The sequence below is a fragment of the Mesoplodon mirus genome, assembly GCF_964341445.2.
Source record: "Mesoplodon mirus genome assembly, chromosome: 9".
NCBI lineage: Eukaryota > Metazoa > Chordata > Mammalia > Artiodactyla > Ziphiidae > Mesoplodon > Mesoplodon mirus.
Genome location: NC_138985.1, coordinates 101,236,136 through 101,254,624, shown reverse-complemented (window position 1 = coordinate 101,254,624; position 18,489 = coordinate 101,236,136). Strand labels below are relative to the sequence as shown.

Below are 18,489 nucleotides of genomic sequence, written 5' to 3'. Positions count from 1 at the left end.
GGGTGCACGGGTTCCATGCCTGGTCAGGGAACTAAGATCCCGCATGCCACGTGGTACGGCCAAAAAAAAAAAAAAGAAGAAACCACTAATTTAGACATCTTTAATTAAGGGAACTCATTGCTTCTGCAAATGGAAGTTTGAAATCTTTTCTTCATTTCAGACAAATAACAAAGTCAGCTAAACGTTTAGGCCCTACCAGCCCTCCTCTGCTATCCTTGTGAATGGAGGCTCTTGAAAGTGAGTTATTTCAATCAAACCCAAAAGCCAGGGAATCAAATCCTCTGTCCCATTTAAATAGGTCCATCCTCATGTGATTTATCTACCAAATTAACATGATGCTCTAAGATTAACCAACATCACTAGATATAGAACTTAAATTAAGTGAGCTTTACATCATTAGGAGTAAGCAATAGAAGTGGATTTTAACCGACAACACTACTCACAAATTAAGTTGTGTAAATTTAAGTATTTACCAGTATATTTTCCCCACAATGATTTCCACATTCAAATGTGCACAAACCTTAATAAAAATGTATACTGTTTTGGATGAAATTCTACTCTGCTCAACAGTGAAGTAAACAATTTAAAAAAGCATTTATAGGGCTTCCCTGGTGGCGCAGTGGTTGAGAGTCCGCCTGCCGATGCAGGGGACATGGGTTCGTGCCCCGGTCCGGGAAGATCCCACATACCGCGGAGTGGCTAGGCCCGTGAGCCATGGCCACTGAGCCTGCGTGTCCAGAGCCTGTGCTCCGCAATGGGAGAGGCCACAACAGTGAGAAATCATTTATATTATTTCTAAACTAAAAGTGCAACTGCTGTATAATAACTGCCTCTATGTTCCAAATAAGAAATGCTTTTTAAAAGCTTGCTCTGAAGAATGGAAAAAATTATAAAGTAAAACACAGCAATCATTTTTGTGAGGAATCCAATTATTGCAGATCTAAATTATCAACCTGAATATAAGGAATGCAAATTGCTGCACTAACAAGTGTTTTTAAAAAAATCACTGCATGATAATGTGACACAAAATTAAGACTTTATCAAGTAGTTTGTTTTCATAGTATACCAATAACAAAAAATAGATTTAATAAACACGTACAGTTCCAGACAGGACATCATGGGGGCAACAATTCAGAAGGTGACTCTTGCATACTCTGTCATCACTGAATTTGATTCTTTGACGAGTAGTATCTCCTGTAATAGAGGAAAGTTAATAACATTCAAGGTTAGACAACTGGAAAATATTTATTTTCTGAGAGCCCTACCATCACTAGCTTTTTATGTGTGGCTATACACACACACACATTTATAAATCAGCTCAAGAGGGGTTAGTTTTTATATAATATCCTACAGAAAAACTATTTTAGACAACATGCAGTTGCAGTATGTGTACTGCACATGTAATTCAAATAGTCAAAGTGGGAAAGCAATGCATTCTGTTAAACAGAGTACTTCAGAAAAGCATAGCATGTAGAGCAGGAGTGGACCTTAAAGATTATCGAGTCCAACTCCTTCATACTGCAGATGAGGAAACTGAGGCCCCAAGAGGTTAAATGACTTGCAGCAGACCCACTAGGAGAATTTCTACTGGTATACAATGTTCCCTACTTGACACTAAGCACTGATTTATATTTTAATTATTTACATTAATTGAAAAACATAAAAAGTAATCTTGCAAACATTGCATACACACTGCGAATCCCCACTGAACCCCAGACGCCATTTCTTCCACTATTTTGTTCCAGCTGAAGTGTCTCCCTTTTGCTGCTGGGAGGAGTTAGAGAGGGTAGAATAACGTGTTTAAGAGCGTACAAACCTGGAAGAAGGACTTACACACCAGTCAAACAAAGGCATACTGCCTAAATGAAATGTTAACTTTAATGCCTCCAAAGGTCCCACACCTCCAAGTTTTATGTAGTCTGTGCTATATATGGCCAAACTGGGTATAGTTAAATTCATTCTGTCTTCATTTAACATAATACACCTCCTAAGCAACAGAAGCACCCAACGTGCTAATCAAATATGCCTATCTACTCAAAACTTTAAAGAATCTAAGAAAAAGAAAGGTAACTATATTAACAATACAGATGTTAGTTACAATTTTTTTGCTTAGAATCTCTTTGGGGGGGGGGACTCTTAAGGACATTTCCTCTCAGTAAAATGATAAGCCCTAGGAAATGAAAGTGTTTTATTTTTAGCCTTAAACTGATATCATCATTGATGAATGAAAACCTACTGGTGAATTACTGAAGCGAGAACTGTTGGTACCAAAATAGATTTTAAACACCACTGAACTAAAAACTTTCATCTAGGAAGTGATTCAATTATCTAAATTAATTTGTTTTTTACATGTGAATAACAAAAAAGGTTAAAACTTTACCCCTTTCACATGGTCTTATTTTGAAGAGCTTAACTCAAACTAAATACTATCATTTTTAGGCGGGGTAAGATTTTGTTCAAATTGTTTTAACTTGGTTAAAAAGACTTAAAGAACATACTAATTTATAACCAGGTTTATAAAATTTTAAGAATAGGAATTTATAGCTAAAATGATTGCTTCAGAGCAGTTCAACAATAGGTTTTCTAGAGGCTAGTCTCTAGTTAAAGTAGGTTATTTTTGACACCACAATTTGGAATAATTAATTTAGTGTTCACGCCTGCTACTATAATAAAGGTTATTTTAATGGTCCTTTTTTCCTTTTAAACACAACTGCTTTTGTTCCACATTCATTAACACATCTGAAAAGTTAGTGATAACTCACGGCTCGGCGAATGCGGGGCCTTTCTGACACTCCCTTGCAGACTGAAGTAGGCAGGCATAGATACATTGAACCTTTACAAATAAAACAAGGGGCCAGATTGTTCAGTCTGTATAGAATAGACTCTGCCAGCAATTTCAATATAGCATCTAGAAGTACATGTTGACTGTCAAGATTCTTGTATATAAAAACAAAAGTGAACAAAATCAGGGTTTTTTGTTTTGTTTTAAAATACTGACTTAACAAGTGTAGCCCTAGAGAAGAATATGACTGATCACAGGTAAAAGTCCAAGGCTGGAGCTCTGTAAAGTGGTCCTTGGGCAAACTGGGGTTTTGAAAAATGTTTTTTTATAAAGTGTATTTCATCAAGACTTTGGTGAGGGCCTTAAGCTCATGTCAGAATGGTACTCTGATGAGCTCACACCAGAATGGTGTGTGTGTGTCTCGCATGTACCCAAATTATGCTAAGAAATTTAAAGATAATATAAATTTTTGAAGAAAAAAAACCTTACATATCTAGAAGTCTCCCTGCTACAAGTTTCTAAGTTTTTCAGTAATGCAACAGCAGTATTGTTTCAGTGCTCTGTCAAACTAATGGCTCAAGAATATGACAAGCCAGGCCTTAGACTACAATCAAGATTCTCAGAAGTTTTACTAGTCAAACATTTCCTCTGAAATCATGACATAAATCTAATATTAAGACATATGTGTCTTGAAGACACTGCTATCAGATAAAATGAGAACAATTCCAAATATGAATTAAGCAAAATTATCCCTGAGGACCTTTAAGTGTCAGTTTCTATAAACGCTAAAAAGTATTTTTAAATAACTCCTCACTACATACGAATGGTTGCTCTATAAACATTTGATAACTGCAGCAAACACAATAAATACAGCTATCAAATATCAGCCTGTACAGTAACCTTTGTAACAATGAAGTAATAAAATTCCTAATAATTTGAGATACAGAAATACCCTGAGAGGGACTAGCAACTGAATACGTTTATTGATGTTCTTTAAATTTTACTTGAGAGACTTTTAAGGTTAACATTTTAAAATAATTTGCCTATATTACCATACAGTATTTAATAAATGTATTTTATTGGGCTTAAGCCATTTAAGTATCATCTGGCTAAACCAACAAAGCATTTTAAAATAAAAATACTAGTAATATAAACTGTCAATATATCTGGCCCAAACCATGTTTTTCAAAAGAAACTAGGTAAAACAGCACCCACTAAAAAACAAAGGAGGGGGGGAACTATAAGTAATAAGGAACAAATATGAACCAAATCTCCTTATAATACAAGGAATGACTTTATTAATTCAATGTACTTTATCTTTGGGTTTTCTGGGTATATATTCATTATAAAAATAACCTAAGTTAAAAGAACAATTGCTCTGTCGCACTAATATTGGATCCAAATAATAGAATCAAGCCCAATACTGAACATATCCTCTGTGCTAGGCAATGGGATTACAAAGAGGCATTTAAGACAAGCTCTCTACCCTCAAGGAGCCCCTCATTTTCCTAGAGAAACAGGATATTTAAATGCAGTAACAAGTAATAACAAAAGGAAGCATGATCCAAGTGCCAGATGAATGTTTGTAATGGATGAAATACTACCAAATAGTAGTACTTCAGGAATTCTAAGACTAGAATGACCACCAAGGACTGAAGAGGTTAGAGAAGGCTTCATGCAATAAGTAGAAGCCATTATTTGAAGGAAAGACAGGACTTAGACCAAAGGAAAGGGGGAAGAAGAGCATTCCAAACTGGCGGTAATACCTTTGACAAAGCTTATAGAGGCAGTAAGGTTTGGGAAACAATAAGTAAGTCGTATCTGGCTTTGGCAAATGGCTTCATGTAGGGGAATAGCAAAGCTGGGGCAAGAATAATATTTTTAGGGTAAAATCTGATTTAATTTTTTCTGCACCCAGATTTTAAATGTGTAAACAAAGAAAAAAGTTTAAAAATAATGGGGCGGAGATAAGACCAAGTTATTTGAGTTCACAACAAAATGCCCTATCCATAAAAACATGGCAGGCTCTCTTCTCTATGACCTCCGTAATATTAATTAATTAGGCTTTGTACATAACTATAATGATGAGATTTCAGATTAAAAACTTGATTTAGAACTTTGAAAGGAAAAGTGTTCTTCATCTGAATGGAAGCATCAGAATTTCTATTAATGCTTTTTCTACCAAGCAAGTACCTTCAGAGTAACAACTCTCTTAACCTCTGTTGTCCAACCCCTTCATGAGTTTCATGAATCATAACCTATATTTGAGAACACCTGAGTCATAGGTATACAATAAAAACTGGAATAAATATTATTCCTCTTTAGGTCTTTCAGTCACGTTAACAGAGCCCGAGGTGCTACTGAGGGAGTTTCGCTCGGGGAATATGGACAACCCACTCTAAAAAGAAGGCTTCTGTCCAAACTACTCAAATATTGCTCTTCTCAAAATCCCCTTCAATCTGTAGGGAGGGAAAGATAAACCCACTGTAAATCCCAACACTGCCATTTTATGGTCCTGCCCTTTCTGAAACAGACTTGAACTGTAGTAGCAACACTTAAAAATCTTAGCCTAGACGGTATCTGACATCATTTTACATGGTGCATGCTATTTTCCCAATATCCACCCCCTCCCTTCCAGCGCCAACCACCCTCTCCCTCCCATACAAACAATAAATCAAATCAACTTTCATAGATTTAGGTGCTATTTTAAAAACATCAAAATTTTACTTTACCCATTCTCTCCGATGCTCCCTGTATGTTTTTAAGCTGTGAGTGGATGACCATGCTATGTGATCAACAACTGTGAAGGCTGAGCAAAAGTGAACTGAGTTTAGTATTGTAATTTCAAAAGAACCTTAAACGTTGTCATATTGGACATATATAATGGTACGCAGAATCCTTATTTTACCGCATTTTATCAGGCATTAATGGCAAGCAATTTATAAAAACAACTAATTAGTATTTCTTTTGTACAGAATCAGCTAAGAGCTTAGCTTAGAGAAAACAGAGAAGAGAAAACTCAACAGCACACAAAGCAAATGGAAGCATCCTAGTTTATAAATGGGGCCAGAAGAGGAAAAGCTCTCCCACATTCTCCAATGTGACAACCAAAGCCCTCCCCACAGGCATACTTGTTAGGGGCCACGTGTCACTGTTGGCTTGGGACAGGGCAGGCACATTCCCTCTGAAATAAATTCCATACCCTTTCAGTGAAAGGAAAGCCAGAGCTAGAAAGAGAGGTGTATAAGCTTAAAGTTTCTCATCTCCCTGTGCCCTCAAATCTTCACATGTTCCACCTTCTTATTACCATTTCTTACCACATAAGCTAGGACTCCACATAATAATGTGGGAACTATATAAAGACAATTTCTAGTCTAGTAACAGAGCAGGAAGAGACCTGTCCTGTACAGTAAACACATCTTCATATGGACAAGTAAACCCCTATGTCTTCACATGGAACCAAGATAAAAGCTACTGCTTCACCGTAACTATTATAGTAAAGAACAAATTTGATCATTTTTACACACTCCTCCAACAGTCTCACCAAATCCACCAACATCTCCCACCTACCTTTGTTGTTCCTTTAGAATTTAGCCTAAAGCTCACCTATAAGAACCCTTTTATAATAACCTTAAAAGAAAAAACTCTTATTACTCCATGTTACCTTGTTAATACACTCAATTTAATTCATTGTATATTTATATAGTACAAAGTATAGGGTTTATTTTATAAAAAGATTCACTACCATGTCTTAACATTATATGATTACGGATGCTTTGAAAACATTTAATAGGACTTGATACATGTCAAACTTTTCAGAAATACATTTATTACATTAGGAAAGAAAAAATACTCAGCCAAAGATGGCAGCGGGAAAAACTAATTAAGGCATTCTCCCTTCCAAATGTAATATCAAGTCATTCTTTCTAACAGAACTTATAAAATCATACTGAATATTAGTAGAGGCTTTCCTTTCCCCCAGAAAATGCAAAAAATAAGGGTACTGAAAGGCCATCCCTCTTAATTCTTTCATATGGTCCTACAGGTTTATCATTACAAACAGGTACCAATATCACCCCCACCATAATCGCCATGACAAGCCCGACATTTTAAAAATGCAATGCCCACTGCAGAAGAAATTTCCAAGACAAGTTCATTCTTGCTGAATATGACCAAAGATTAATAATGCTAAAATAATTTTTTAAATCTATCGGCCTACTTGTCTATGAAAATCCATATAAAAAAAATTATAAGGAATGAGACTGGGAAACAGCCTTGGTAACAGGACAAAAAGCTTACTCAGGGGCCTCCCTGGTGGCGCAGTGGTTGAGAGTCCGCCTGCCGATGCAGGGGATACGGGTTCGTGCCCCGGTCTGGGAGGATCCCATGTGCCGCGGAGCGGCTGGGCCCGTGAGCCATGGCCGCTGGGCCCGCGTGTCCGGAGCCTGTGCTCCGCAACGGGAGAGGCCACAACAGTGAGAGGCCCGCATACCGCAAAAAAAAAAAAAAAAGCTTACTCAGGGTCTTTAAGAGCTAACAGAATGGTGAAGGAAATGTGCAGAAAGAAATACTGAAGTAGCTACATTCCAAGGGCTCTATTCCACCCCTGCCACAACCCTACCTTCCCTCATTATACAAGCACAGAATCTTGGTCACTGGCAGGGCTCAATGCCATCACATTTCTGCCAGGGGGATATATGCTTTAGGAAATCAACATATTCCTCCTCTTAGATTTAAAACACACATTAGAAAAGCCTGAATAAACAGTTACCCACAAATTTAGTCCTGAAAGTGGATTATATGCAATAATTTGTTTTATGGTATATGTCACAAAGGGAAGTCAGTCATTAAAAAGTTGCAGCCTGCTAAATTTCATATTTTGATACTTACTTGCAGAGCTGCAATTCTGATACAATAACACTCGTACTCTGGATATCTGGTGCCCTCTATCATCCAGAACTTTTTATACACAAATTAGAAGTAACGAAAGCTATCTCTGGCTATGAGGAAATAGCTGAAAAGAACCAAAGAAAAAGTAATTGGCTGATTTCTCTGTAAAGAGACAAGTTCTCCATAGTTGATGATAGCTATAAATGCTAAGCAGAGCCTCCCCAAATCTAAAACTAATGAAGAAATAAAAAGGAAAAATAAATGAGAATATCAAAGGACAGAGGCGACAGACAACTCAATGATAAAGGAAGTTAAAATGAAAAACAGAGATTACCATGAAGGAGACTGAGCCTTACAACTACTGGAACAACAGAACAGGAAAACCGTTACATATTCACAAGAATTGCCTTTGGGGGAAAGGACTGAAACTGTGAAGAACATGAGGGACTTCATTTGTAACAAACACTTTACTTAATGAACAAATAACATTTGTTCTCCTATAGGTGTTTGGTGGTCTTTTATATTTTTTTAAACTTTTTTCAAAATTAGACACCTATATGCAATTAGTATCACAGAATTTATCACTTAAAAATAAACGTAACTGTTCATGTGCAATCTTCACTCCCTACTAGACTTTCAGTCCCTCAAGAATTAGAGTTCTATGTCACTACTTTATTGCAGAGTCAAACGACAACAGAAGTACGTCCAAAAAAAAAAAAAACTGAAGCAACTCAGCAACCTAGGGATATTCAGGTTCTAGTCCCATCAACAATTACTACACCCTAAAACACACCGGCCAGTATCAGAACACCACGTCTGGGGAAGTATTCCCTCTAATACTATGAGGCAAATTAAATCATTTGATTTTTTTCATACCAGAATTTCTCAAAATTCTAAAATCTGAGGTGAATCAACTGTTTTTCTAGTAAGCATGCCTTGCTGGTTCCGGTCCATAATGCAGAATCACAGCACTTCCCCCCAGTTTCTAGTCCAGGGGTTTTCTTTGGTAATCAGCTTTTCTCACAGCCAGCACCTTTCACAATCCCACTGTGGAAGAAGTTGGTGAAATCCTGCAGAATTGCTGACCACCATGGACCAAAACATTAATGGAAAGGTAAGATGAAGCTAAATATGTAATTTCATCCTAGAAGTCTAGATGGACCTCTCTGGGGACTTCTATATCTCTCCATCTCATGGGTGTGTATTTCTGTCTATTTCTAAGGAAAAGTCATTTCTACCCAGTGGTTTAGGTATATATAGTTCAAGCAGCTTTCCTTCCGTATGAGCAACTAATACAGTATTTCCTAAAGTATAGGATTTGGACAAAAAATAATTTTAGATGTTATATGATTTCACCAACATGACATTTTAAACACCTCTCAATCACTAGTGATTATTTATCATGATTAAGGCAAGAAATAAGTTTCCACTTGGTGCTTAGTATGTACTTAATACATCTAATGAGTTCTAATTTTTAGCACAGGGTACGTGACAACAGACTCTAGTTATCTCATAACACCATGTTGTTTTCATTGTATTTATTTTTCTGGTGACATAAACTTTCATTTTAAAATTAGTTTAAATTTTCAGAAAGTGAGTTGACAAAAAAATTAAACAAAAAGAAAACAGGGTAAAAATAGTACAGGTGATATATGTGATTTACATTTGGGAAACACTTATCCAGAACAGAGTTTCTCAAACTTTTAATGTGTATCAGAGTCACATGAAAGGCTTCTTAAAACACAAATTGCTGGCCCCCATCCCCAGAACTTCTGATTTGGTAGGCCTGGGGTGGTATGTCCAAGAATATGTGTTTCTAACAAGTTTCCAGGTGATGCTAAGGTTGCTGATCTGGGCACCACATTTTTGATAAACACTGATCTAGAACAATGGTCAAAAAGCTTTTTCTTAAAGGGCCAGATAGCAAATATTTTAAGCTTACCAGCTATATATCTCTGTTGCAACTACCCAACTCTGCTGTTGTAAGGCAAAGCAGCTACAGACAATATACACACAAATGGGCATGATTGTGTTCCAACAAAGCTTTATTTACAAAAAGCAGGTGGGCCATAGTGCCAACCCTGATCTAAAACACACCCTCAAGTAACTGAAAAGGGTATACTGTATATCATAGTAGTAGGACAGAATATAGAGGCAGCTGAACAACAAGGTGTATATATACTGTAGATACTATCCAATAAATATCCAACCTATTTTATTGAAAGGCAAAGCTTTGGAGAGTTCAACTCTGAAAGAGAAAACTGACGTCAGCAGAAACCTGAGGTCTCAAGAAAATAAAAACAATTTACCATGCATTCAGGAGACATGACAAAAGATTCAGCAAGGGCAGCTGGTTAAATTCTTTTCATGTTGAATCACAGAGGTCAACATCATTGCACATGGTTCACAACTAAATTAGAACATAAGGATCAGTATCTAGTAAGAGTATTTTAAGAAAAAAGTTCTAAGACTCCTTTCTCTAGGCCATGTTAAATAGAAAAATATAACATTTATTCAGCTGATTGAGTTACATGTTTCTAATGGCTTTGACTTTTCAGTCATAAGTTACTCAGTTAAAACAAAAACACTAAGCTGTAGCCAATTTCAGAGTTTTTACAAACTACTTTTCTCTCTATCCTCAATAATCTTACAAAACTGATTAACTGATCTATTTTGGCCTTGCCTTCTAATTTCTATCCCAGCAGCTGCTAGTGTATGAGATCTTAAACTGAAAAGGAACAGAATGACTTTTTTGCAGGTGCTGAATCCATAAGATTCCTGTCATAAACTTACCCTCCCTCCCACTCCCTCATTCTTTCTCCCCAAAATGTTCTAACTTTCCTCATCTTCACAGTCTACAACTTCTTAGTAGACTGACTATTAAGTTGGGTAGTACAATCAATTATGTGTCCTCAATGAATATACTAACATTTCAAGCACCTTTCTGGAATTCCATTCTTGAGGAGTACCTGCCTCATTTATCTAGCCTTGGCCACACTTATTGTTTTAAGCCCTCTACCTATCTTTGCAACCCCAAACTTGCCTGAACCCTTAGGAACTTCAAGCCTTAATGTTGATATGAACCACCTGGTACTGAAACCCTCACTAAACCTCACCCCCATCCATGACACCTACTTGCCCTTGACTTCTTGCTACCCATCTTGAACATATAGCTCACTACCATTTATCCTTATATGACATCTTACCCAAACCAAATCAAAGTATTTACTTGCTGCTTATAAAGCTTATGGACTGACAGACAAAATGATTTTTCTTTGCTTTTAATTTATTTTTTTACCCGAAGCAAAAGAATGTCTCAGAAGCATAGATTTACTTGAGAAGAGCTAAACAACTGTAGAGAATCCAAGAACAATGCAAAGTTGTAAGCAGTGATATTATTATCACCTGGGCTGTTCTGTAGACAAATATCTTTCAGAGTTCAAAGTGAGTTAAAGTTTTTTTAAATGGATTCACTATGTGGGTGTTAACAGAGTTTTCAGTGTTTTGGCATGCCTGGACCTCTGATAAAATCAAATATTTATTAAAACTCTGTTTAAGTTTATGTTTAACTACTTAACCTTATGTTTGCTAAAATTTCTTATAATGTTAAAGAATTTACAAGCTCTAGAGTTAGATATAGCCATTATTTCAAAAAATGTATATTTGCACATTAAAGGCTATGCCTCCTTCACTTAAAATGAACAATCCAAGTGGAATAGAAGAATGACTTACAACTGACCAAGAAATAAATATGATTCATTATGTTAATGAGAGAAAATGAAAAGAAAATGCTCTCAGTGTTGATGACAAGTCAAGGAACACAGATTACAGTAAAGATGATTTTACGAAAAAAATCCACTGAAAAAACGCTACTTCAATCGTTGATTCAATAATTTATGCTGCAGAAAGGCAGCGAGGTCATACAGTCCTATAGGTTCAACAGTTACGTATCACTAAACTTGTACTAGGTACAAGTAAATGATTTTCTGAACCGTATTTTCCTGGGTATCTCCTAGGATGCATATCCTTTTAATTTTACATCCCATAAACTACAACTACCATATATATAAGTGATCAGCAAAAATATTAAATTATGATTAATGTACTCTATTAACTGAGCAAGACCATCATATGGTCAGAAGGATTACCATCAAAAATAGCTAAAATTATCTGAAAGCTTCAACTTCCCCTAAATATTCCCTAACCATAATGGACAACTAATGATGCTATAAAATTCTAATCTATAATCTGAATTCCATTAGTCTACTGGTTGTTCTTGAGGGCAGATGCCATTTCTGGCCTGGTGTAACCTTTACGAGATGGTCTCTGTTCCCATTTAAGGGTTATAAGCAATTAAGAGGTATTTAATCCCCAAAACTACCTTCTGTAACTTCTTTAGTTGCTAAACTTAGGATATAATCTAAATTCACACCCTCAATTTTGTTTAATTCCTATCCCTGGAACCTTGCAAGGCCTTTCTGGGGTCAGGGCCAGAGACTTCTCATAACTAAACTGTACTTGTTGGCAGAAGGGCTTTAGCTAAGGGACATCCTTCCAATTAAACCAACACAACAAAAATAAGTAGTCTGTGTGAGGACACTAGGTTCCTCCAACCATCACACAGACAATTCAGCTGAACTGCTGCTTGACTCTCCTGTGCTGCTCCTCCCTGCTTTCAAATGGAGTATGTTCGGGGAAGACAACTTGCCCCTCTCCCTTCTATTAATGCTAACAACTAAAACAAAGGTAATTATAAAATTTAATGTATCTTAAACTTCAGACAAAATAAGATACTAATTTATATCTACTTATGGTCCCTCCCTTTTAAAAAACTTAAAATATACTTATTTTTCAACATTTTTTAGGATAACATAGGAAATTACTTGGCTTCTCATTTAACAAATTATAGATTTAACTTGAGGCAAAAAAGGTTAAGTGACTTACCCAAGGTTACAATTAGAGGTACAGCTGGGGCTAGAAACCAGGTCTCCTGAGTCTCAGCCCAGTGCTCTTTTCCTTAGCCCATGATGCCTTATCAGAAAAATCCAAATACAGTCAGACCCCCAGTTACATGGGTATGAGTTACACTGATTCACATATACAAACTTTATATAGTGTGACCAATGTTTCAACTCACGCGGTACCCTGCTTCCATTTATGCAGTATGCCAGGCATCGGCACGATTTTCAGTGGCACACAGGCGGTTGCCACCACCAGGGCCCTAGGCAAAATTGCAAAGAAGGCAAAGTTTGTCTTTGGCCCTCCCACCTCCCTTATGCATTCCTCTCCCACCTCCTGGTCAGCCCCCTGCCCAGCCTCCCAGCACCATCATGCTGCCCTCTGGTTGTCCAAAGCCTCCCACTTCCACCACTCACCCAGGACTGTCCTTTCTGGGAGTGCCCAAGGATCCAAAATTACCTCTCCATTTCCCTACTAAAATTCCTATTTCTGAGAATTTCAGTAAAGTTTAGGTAATCTACATGATTAACTGATTTAAGTAATTCAAAGTAAGTTACATTTAACAGACTTAAATCTCCAAGGAGTTTAAAAAGGAACTAATTAAAAATTCTAATTTGGGGGAGGGGAAGAGGAAATAAATTTTTCATTAGGGGGGCAAAGAAGGTAAAAGAGAAAGTACTCTGGGCCCCCTGTGCCACTTCAGATTCCCTCACAGGCAGGACACTAAGAGTTGAGGGGGTGGTTACTGCCACCCTGACAAAATGACAGTGTTGCTTTATAGTCAGTCTCTGGGATTTAAAAAAAAAAAAAAATTGGACACAGCTGCTTTGAATACCCTCCTACCTACCTTTTCCATCTCTCTCCCACCTCTTGGATCCCCATTTCCACCTCTTAGTACCAAAGATACCCAACAGCATTCCCTGTAAGCTGTTCCTGTGTCCAATACAAAGCTTCCCATTATATGGTTTCTAATATATGGTTTCAAATTACATGAGTTATTCAGGAAGGTATTCACGTCCCCCTATCCCTGGATAACTTCAAGTTGACTGTATGCTAAAAAAAAAAAAAAAAAAAAAATCCTAATTATTTAAAGGTCCTGAATCATAAGATGAAGTATGTAAACTCATTAACTCTCTGGTAAGAAAGAAAAGAATACTCTGATTCTTGTCTTATATACATCAAAGAACTAATTTGGGTATCTAAAAAAAATTCAATTCTTTTCTTTGAAAGTAGTATGTTTCTTACTTCTGGCCCAACACAGCAGTGAAAATCCAGTCATTTCAGCTAAATAATATCGTGGACTTATAAACATGGGTTCATTGGTAAATTCTCTTAGTCTGGAGGCAAAAAAAAAAAAAAAAAAATCCAGTAACAGATACATAAAAATATAAATTTATTTGTATACAAAGCAGAGTGGATTTTTAAGAAACCCAAGCTTCTGCTGATTACACACATAGGAAAAACTATATATGTACGTATATGTGTGTATGTGTGTGTATATATATATATACGTATACACATATATATACACACACACACACACATTTTAATTCAGCTTTGCAATATTAGATTGGCTGCCTAGTTTGGAAATTTATCAGGTGATAGTAGTTACTTTGATCCAACTACCCTCCCAGTAAATTAGGAAATTCAATCCATGCAGAAGGTACCCAAAATGGTACCCATCTAGGATTAAAAGGATCATGTAAAGTATGTCTTAAATGAAATGATTTCTGTAATTTTACTACAAAGATTATTCTGTTAGCTAAGATCCTGGATTAAGTCCCTTCTCAATACCATATGTTATAAAAAAACGTTCTTATCTAAAAGTGAAAAACGGTAACTGATAAAAGTTTCTCCAGTGGCATTTGTAATTAACGTTAACTTTCAAGGGTTTACTACACAAATGAAATTCATTTCCTTCCCAATCTTGCCTCCTCTCTACACAACCACAAGTAGGTTTGCGATCTACACCTATTTTTCTATACGTTCTACGAAAATAAGTTCCAAATGTGGGTATTTATTACAACTGAACTATGAACACTGAAAAACCATGCAAAGTATACACTGCTAAAACATCTGAATTCGATAAAATGTTTTACTCACATATTTTGCTGCAGAGCATTCAAGGAAATTATAATAGCGACTGCTAAAAAGTTGAGTGTGCCTTTTCTCTTACGTCAAGCAATTTAAATAACTTGTCAAAAAAAGCATTTCTTTAATGGCTAAGAAACTATTTGCCTAAACAAGCAACATACAAAAATGAGCAAGTATTGGCTTTGTCTTTAAGAGAAAAAATAGTGAACTAGACCCTTCCTCCATATTAGCATGGATTTGAGTCGAATATCAAAGAGTACATTACTAATTATCACCACCAAAAAAGCATCAGCGTTTCATCTTAACTAGAAATTCTCTATGACAAAAAGATATCCAGCCATTAGTGGTTTTCTATACAAGCTCTAACCTAAGCGCCTAAAAAGGTCGTTGTTTCCCCTCAATTCTACTTTACTGGGCACCACATTTTCAAAATGGTTCTATTCGGGGCACAAGCAAGGTTTGTCAATATTTACTGAACAAAGCCTCTATTAAATTGTCTAACAAAATGGAGGTCTCTCGGAAAAAAACAGGCCGTAACATCCTTCTTTTCACAAAATGGGCCAAACACACCCGCTTCAAGAAACCATGGTTTGGGTCAGATTTTCCCATAAGAATGGTTGTTTCATCCCTGGGACTGGATTCCTAGTAAAGGTTTTCTCCGGACCCAGGTAAGGGGGTGGATGATGGGGGCCAGTTCTCCCTGGATACTCTGGAAGGCGGCGACGAGGACTGATCCCAAAGCTCTGGGTTAAGGAATTAGTTCAGGGGGCGGAGGCTTTAGCGGTCCGCAGGTACCTAATCAGCGACAAAACAGGCCGCCCGCCTACGCAAAAGAGACGTGGGCTCTCCCGTCCCAGCCAAGTCAACACTCAAGGCTCAAACTCTCCTTTCGGCCTCCAGGCCCCGCCTGGCCCCATTGGCAGCAATTCCCGCCAATCCGCTCGGTCGCCGCCCCCCAGGCCCGCCTGCCAAGCCCTGATTGGATGGGACGGGAGCCGGGACCTCGTGTTACCAATCTGGGAGCCCCTTACTCAGCCACACACACAAGCCCAGGTGCGCCCGCGGAGACCCTTCCCTCGCCTTCCCCATCCCTTCCCCCACCCCCAGGGCACTGGCAGAGACTTACCGTCCCGGGAGGTGCCCATCAACTGGTCCAGCATCGCGCGCATCTGGGCCTGCGCCGACATGGCGGCGGCGTAGCGGGCGGACGGACGGGGGTGGGGCGCAGACCGGGCCCTCTCGGGCGGGGGGACAAGGGGAAGGGGTGGGGGAAGGTGAGACGCTGTCTCGGTTGCCGCCGCTGCCTCGAGGCGTGCGGAAAGGGAGCTGGAGGGGTTGCAGGAGAGTCCGGGCTGCGCTCCTCACGACGACGCGTACGTGGAAGGCAGCAGCCCCCGAAAGCGACCCTCGTTCCCTCACTCTCCGTCGGGTTCCTGGGACAGAAGCAATACCGGCTAACCAAGCTCTCGTCTCCAACACTGCCACCCGCCAGAAGACGTTAGCCCCCCCTTCAAGCTCTGACGCCGCTCGCCGCCACCGTCGCCGCGACGTGAGCGCGCACGCTCCTCGCGCTTAGTCGTTTCACGCGGGGGCTCCACCAACTAGCGTCCAACTGTATTTGCTCCGCCCGCCCCGTGCGGGAGGGGTTCCACCCTAACGGCTCTCGGGCGCGTGCACGCGGGCCTCTCCCGCCCCAGCCCTCCAGATCTCGCGAGACTCTGGTGCCTCAACGGACCCTAGAGCCGGATCCGCCCCGGGCGCGAAAACCTCACGCTCAGGGCTCTAGGTCCGCTAGGGCCGCGTTGCACGTTGCGCTGGCGAGCCAGCCCCAAGCTAGCCAGTGTGCCAGAGGGTTAGCCCGAGTCGAAAGTAAGTAGAGACCATACCCGTCGTTTCGATGGAGGTTAGCAGTCATAGGAACTAATACGGGCGTATTCCTGACGAATATTCATTGACCAATTAACTCGTTTTCAAGGGCCCACCTGAAAATCGTGTAGACTCGGCTCCTTTCTCGCTGCTGCCCGACCCTCTACAGAAGGAGCCCTGGAGATCTGACAGCTGGGTCATCTTCCTTAATCTATGCAAGGAGGCTTTAAGCACCCCCAACTGGAATAAATCAGGTTCAGGAAATAACGCCTGAAATTACTGCACTACGAAACAGGCCACCTACCCCATTCGGATTTGTCATTGTTACTTATATATATAGCAGGAAGCTGTTAGTCTAAATTAGAAGCTATAAAAGTTAAGCAGTATTCTAACAAAGGAAAGGAGGTCATCTTGTAGATAATTTCTTTCCTGCTTGAGAGCTAAATTTGAAGGATAAGACCTTTTCAGTGTATCAGCAGCCCTGGCAACAGAAAAGCAAGCCTGTGGGTTCTTAGCTTGCCATCACCCTGCATTCCAGACGTAGGTCGACCGATTACTAACTGTGGGACCTTCAGCGATTTATTTCTTAATCTCATGTCTAATGAAGATACATACCTTATAGCACTGTTGTGAGGACTAAATGAGCTAGCAGAAAATCCTAGCCCAGAGCCTTGCCCTGAGGTTTTAACTTTTTTTGTAAAATATTAATTCCTTAAGATGAGACATAGGTACTTTGCAAGGAAATAATGGTAAACTTTTTTGTTTCATTAAGATTTTATATACATTGTCTTGGAACTTATAATTTAATATCAACATCAGTAAAAAATTTATGTGAAATAACAATCATAGTCCCAAGATCCTCTTTTTCTTTTTGGCCGCACTGTGCTGCTTGAGGGATCTTAGTTCCCTGGCCAGGGATGGCACCTGTGCCCTGCCAGTGAAAGCACCGAGTCCTAATCACTGGACCACCAGGGAATTCCCCCAAGATCCCTTTAAATGCATACTGGGCCAACAGAAATCTTAGAATCATCCTAGTGTTTATAACTGACCAGATAGTTTCCCACCAGTTATTCAGAGAACTGAAAATTCAAATAACTCCAATACTTGGAATATCATCCTTTGAAAACTATTTACAATAAAAGAAAAATTTACAAATTAATATGTCTGAGAGGAATGCACTATTACATATACAATACCCTTAGGAGGAAAATACACTAAAATGTTGAAATGTTATGTGTCAGTGAAGAGATTTTAGTTCTTATCCCTCTCTTACTTTCTACCTTTCTGGTTGCTTACATTTTGGATGTATCTCTTATTTTAAAACATTTTTTTCAATAGTCTGATATTCACTCTTTTAATTGAAGCATTTAATCATTCATATTCATGTAATTACACATGTGCTTGAGTTTAAAGCTCTTATTTTGTCTATTTGTCTCACCTGTTTTATGTTTAATTTTCTCTCCTTTCTTGTCTGCCTTTTTTTTTTTTTTTGGCGGTACGTGGGCCTCTCACTGTTGTGGCCTCTCCCGTTGCGGAGCACAGGCTCCGGACACGCAGGCCCAGCGGCCACGGCCCACGGGCCCAGCCGCTCCACGGCACGCGGGACCCTCCCGGACCGGGGCACGAACCCGCGCCCCCCGCCATCGGCAGGCAGATTCCCAACCACTGCGCCACTAGGGAAGCCCGATGCACTGAATTTGAGATGCCTTTGAGTCCCCTAAGTGGTGTTGTCTGGCCGCTGGACGGGTCTATAGCTTGGTAGGGGGGCCTGGACTGGAGTTAGCCTGTTGATTAAAGCCTTGGAATGGAGGTGATCACCCAGGGAAAGCATGTGGAGTGTGAGATAAGGACCTAGGTCTGAACGTGAGGAACACCAACATATAAGCGATACACAGAAG

General features: G+C 39.2%; 1 protein-coding gene across 8 annotated transcripts in view; it reads right to left on the bottom strand.

The window, feature by feature from the left end:
* The window catches only part of LOC309810440 (putative RNA-binding protein Luc7-like 2), a 56,524-nt gene extending 40,220 nt beyond the window's left edge, over positions 1 to 16,304 (bottom strand). The window contains exons 1-4 of one of the 8 annotated variants that reach the window (XM_082632457.1): positions 15,852 to 16,304; positions 12,810 to 12,893; positions 2,763 to 2,833; positions 1,100 to 1,194 (exon numbers count right to left, since the gene is read on the bottom strand). In XM_082632457.1, the coding sequence (XP_082488583.1) occupies positions 1,100 to 1,194; positions 2,763 to 2,833; positions 12,810 to 12,847 (204 nt within the window). In that variant the 5' untranslated portion in view covers positions 12,848 to 12,893; positions 15,852 to 16,304. The other 7 variants (XM_082632460.1, XM_082632459.1, XM_082632463.1 and 4 more) reach the window with 7 other exon arrangements.
* Positions 16,305 to 18,489: the final 2,185 nt, after the last annotated feature.